Source organism: Cornus florida, unplaced genomic scaffold, assembly GCF_030987335.1.
Source record: "Cornus florida cultivar Cherokee Brave unplaced genomic scaffold, ASM3098733v1 CherokeeBrave_3.0.0_Hap2_Chr02, whole genome shotgun sequence".
In the NCBI taxonomy this organism is placed as follows: domain Eukaryota; kingdom Viridiplantae; phylum Streptophyta; class Magnoliopsida; order Cornales; family Cornaceae; genus Cornus; species Cornus florida.
Window position 1 is genome coordinate 2,104,425 of NW_026775572.1, and position 4,521 is coordinate 2,108,945.

At 35.9% G+C, this 4,521-nt stretch overlaps 1 protein-coding gene across 1 annotated transcript; it reads left to right on the top strand.

Annotated features, from left to right (window-relative positions):
* The first annotated feature begins 1,219 nt into the window (after positions 1–1,219).
* Positions 1,220–3,900, top strand: LOC132292234 (zinc finger protein WIP2-like). Its single transcript, XM_059790339.1, has 2 exons — positions 1,220–1,958; positions 3,167–3,900. Exons 1-2 carry the CDS (start codon positions 1,323–1,325, stop codon positions 3,602–3,604), a joined length of 1,074 nt encoding a protein of 357 aa, XP_059646322.1. The 5' UTR covers positions 1,220–1,322; the 3' UTR covers positions 3,605–3,900.
* The last annotated feature ends 621 nt before the right edge of the window (positions 3,901–4,521 follow it).

Below are 4,521 nucleotides of genomic sequence, written 5' to 3' on the forward strand. Positions count from 1 at the left end.
ATTTGAAAATTCATTACCTACGGCTGCAACGAGTTAATTTCCCCTAACATGTAACAACCCTAACTAAACACGGTATCGGACCAGAAACTTTCTAGGGGAGTCACTCATCCTGTATTACTCCATATTAAGTTGTAGGCACGCTTAACTGCTGGTCATCACGGTTATAAAACGCGTTGTATTATAGAAGAGTATTGAATTTATATATAACACCGTCACATTCATGTCTAGGCGAAGCAGGATTGTGTATCTGTAGCTCGCCCAGTGTGATAGGCTACTGGTACCACGTGCACACACTCTTACCCACCCACCCACAAGGTTGCCACAATCACCCCCTTTGGGTCCAATATCTCTGTTGGCCACACTTTCAGGTTAAGCCAGGCTCTGATACTATTTGTAATAACCCTCACCCTAATCAGACACAATATTGTCCATTTTTGGCTCCCCCGAACCAAAGACTTCTCGGGGGGGCCACACATCCTGGTATTACTCAAGGTTAAGCACCCTTAACTCTGAAATTTTGGTTGGTTTATGACTATTACGGTTTTAAACGCGTTGTGTCATAAAATAGTGTTGAATCTATGGATATATAGCACTTGCTCCATCCACACCTAAGCGATATGGGATTGTGCACATATAGCTCACCCAGTGTGGTAGCTCACTGGTGCCACCTATACACGCTCACACACACCCGCCCACAAGATTACCACATAACACTTTTTGTGGAATGTAGAGAGTAAAAAGGGTCTGATTAATTTGTAATTCTGAAAATAATTTTAAAAAATTCAGAAAATAAAAAAATTGTTTTTCGAAAATTATGAAAGACAATTCTATAAAAATAGGTCTTTTTATAATGGAATTTTTTAAAAATATTTTTTAAAAAATTGAACCAATCAGAATTTATTGTATAATTTTAAAAATAAAATATTATTTTTAAAATTACAAACCAAACCGATGAACTAATAAAAATTTTCCAATTGATCACTATAAAAAAGTTTTCTTTAATTTTCCAAAGTACAAGGTATTTGAAATGACTCCTTACCGTGACTCACGAGGCAGAGAAAAGCCCTCTGTATAAATATTTTATCTATTTTTTGCAATGAAAATTAGATACTTCACTTTTTAAAATTTATTTATAATATTTATTAATTTTGATGTTGCAAGCAATTTCACAGTTATAAACTAGGTGACTTTATCTTACCCCTTGCCTTTTCTAATTTGTCAAGTGCAATCAGTCTCCAGAGACAACTGCTCTACCCTTCAGTCTCTCTCTCTATAAAAGTAGACACCTCTAGCCAACCATTTCTCCCTCCCACCTTTTCACCATGAATGACCCTGCAGCCTGCTCAAGTTTCTACTCTCAATGGTTCCAATTCAATCCTCTCCACCATTTTTCTTCAAACCCTCCACCACCTCCTCCTCCTCCTCTTCCTCCTCCTCAGCCTCCCTATACCCACAATTACTTGTACTCAAATAGCTTCATCAATAATCACAGCACCACCTTTCACTACCAAACCCCACCTCCTTCACCACCTCTCAGAGAAGCCTTGCCCCTCCTTAGCCTAAGCCCAACAAGACATGAAGAACAAGAGCCCACAGTTACTTGCGGCGATTCCATGGATGTAGAGTACAAGAACAAAGCCAAACAAGAAATTCAAACCCTCTTCTGCAATACAACTAGTCCTAATTTTAATGGTGAAGATGATGATGAAACTGTTACTGTAGCTCTACATATAGGGCTACCAAACCCTAGTGCTGCTGATCTGGCATCTATCCTCTCTTCTTCTTCTTCTACCGAAATCAACAATAAAGAAGGAGAAGATGATGTTTCTGGGTACCCATTGAACAGATTGAACAAGGGTCAGTATTGGATTCCAACCCCTTCTCAGATTCTCATTGGTCCTACTCAGTTCTCATGTCCTGTTTGCTTCAAGACCTTCAACAGATACAACAACATGCAGGTAAGTTTCCATCTCATCAAGCAAAACCCCCAAGACTGGTTTCTTTTCCCATTTTTCTCTCTCTCTTTTCTGTTTTTCTTCAATTTCCACTGCATCAAAATATTTAATTGATATGTTTGGTCCCAAATTTTCTAGCAGTGACATATTCAGAATCCCAATCTTATGTTGGCTTGATTTTCAAGAGGGAAGTGATGGTTTATTTTTAATTAATTTTTTTTTTTTTTTTTAAAAAAAAAAAAAAAAAAAAACTTTAATTTCAGTAAAATTATGAGTCTTTTTTGGTCTCCAGTTTTCTTTTGACAGTTTTGCATGGTTTATGAGTTTTGGGATTCTGAATATTTAAAATCTGATACAACTAAGACTGGGGTTCAGTACCCTTTATTTATGTGATTGAACAGCACAGGCAATGTTCCTTATGCTTTTGGTACACTTTGAAGTCTGTGCTGATCTCTCTCTCTACACCATTGGCAAATGTGTACAACTGAAAATTTTACAGTTTTCCCAGACCTCAGATAATCTTCTCCTTCACCAAGAAATTGAGTTCTCCCAGTGAACCTTCAGTCTTCATCAAAAGCTTGCAGACATGAAAACCACCATACATAAGATTATTTCAACCCTCTTATCTTACCTAACAAGCTAGCTAGACATCTCTCTTAACTTATTTCCTCATATTAGACCTCCTTTTCTTCTATATATATATTAGACCTAGTGGAATCAAATAACCTAGTAAGTAAACCATAGAATTTGAGGTGGAACAGATATTCCCATATGTTTGGTAGCATCTCTTAGGCAAACAATTTCCTTTATTTAATTGAGAATTTATCCAAACAAACAAATATGTTCATTATACAGCAACTGCTTCATGAAGAGCCCATAATTTTTAGCAATAAATATATTATTCTTCAACTTCTTCATCTAGTAAGTATTTGCACTTTTTCATATATGATCACAGATCACTCCAAAAAATGTGATGCCCTTTACATGCAGAATACTAATACTAGTACTCTTACTGATGATATTCAAATACCAAAAATAAAGACTTTTGACAAGAACACTTTATTTATAAAGTCAAAATATTTTCAAAATTTATTTGATATAAGTTTGATTGTCATAAAACAATTAGAGTGTATAATTTGTTGTTATTTGCTACTTTATGATTCATTCATTTATTTTTGGCAATGTGGGATATATATTGATGGATTTTGCAGATGCATATGTGGGGGCATGGTTCTCAGTATAGAAAGGGGCCTGAATCTCTAAGAGGCATTCAACCAACAGGGATGCTGAGACTTCCTTGCTATTGTTGTGCACCAGGGTGCAGGAACAACATAGATCACCCAAGATCGAAGCCACTCAAAGATTTCAGAACTCTTCAAACACATTACAAAAGAAAGCATGGAATTAAACCCTTTATGTGCAGAAAATGTGGCAAGAACTTTGCTGTGAGAGGAGATTGGAGAACCCATGAGAAGAACTGTGGGAAGCTTTGGTACTGCATATGTGGCTCTGATTTCAAGCACAAGAGGTCTCTTAAAGATCATATTAAGGCTTTTGGGCATGGTCATGCTGCTTATGGCATCAATGGCTTTGAAGAAGAAGACGAACCCGCATCCGAAATTGAACAAGATGATGAGTCCATGCAGTGATCGACATAGAAGAATTGGTATGGAAGTTAAATAGCTTACTTCATGAAGGAATTACATGGTTATTATGGCTTTCTGAGTGAGAATGGATTAACATTAAACATACTTGGAGAGCTACTCTCTCTTTCTTTTGTTTCTAGTCTTGCTTTTAGAATGTAGCTAGCTAGGACTCGAAATACTTTTGCCTTGAATCAACTTCATGTAAATTCATTTTGCTTTCAGCATTATGATGCTTTCCTTTAGTTGCTCTTTTCTAAGCTGTTTGTGTGTGTGTGTGATGAGAAAAATATGATGGATCACCTTAATTCATATATAACTAACAAATACAGAAGTAAAGAAAGCTAGAAGATAAAAAAATAGTTGAAGATCCTTCAGCTCAGACTTTGTGTGACCATAAGTATTATCTTAATTCTCATACATTCATATTACATGCATATATGGTTGATCCAAGTGAATTTTCTTTTCAGGCATTTGTCTTTATTAGTTTCATAACTAATTTCAATTATTTAGTAAATATAAGAGTCCTCACCAATCCAATCCAACGAGTATAAATCAGGAATTTATAGTGAAAGGATGTTAATTAAGCTCACTAGACATATAACAAGACAGAAGTGAGTGATCATATATTGTTCCAAATGTAATTGGGAATGGATTTTCATATATATATATATATATATATATATATATATATCCTGCAAACACATCAGCTTTTGGAGGATGCCATTTGATGCCCATTTGCTTTGGTTAGTGGATAGGATCCTCTCTCAGTGGAGAGATGTGTTTGTTGATGGATGGAACATATACCATTTGAGATTCACTATTGCTTGGAAAATTCAAAGCAAATGATTAGCTTTTAGAGAGAGAGAGAGAGAGAGAGAGAGAGAGAGAGAATGGGCAATGCAGCTAGCAATGGGCAAAGG

Bases quoted from the DNA above. Each gene is read 5' to 3' on its own strand.
- LOC132292234 (XM_059790339.1), top strand. From the start codon at position 1,323: ATGAATGACCCTGCAGCCTGCTCAAGTTTCTACTCTCAATGGTTCCAA. The intron at 1,959-3,166 runs GTAAGTTTCCAT...TGGATTTTGCAG, and splicing joins ACAGATACAACAACATGCAG to ATGCATATGTGGGGGCATGG.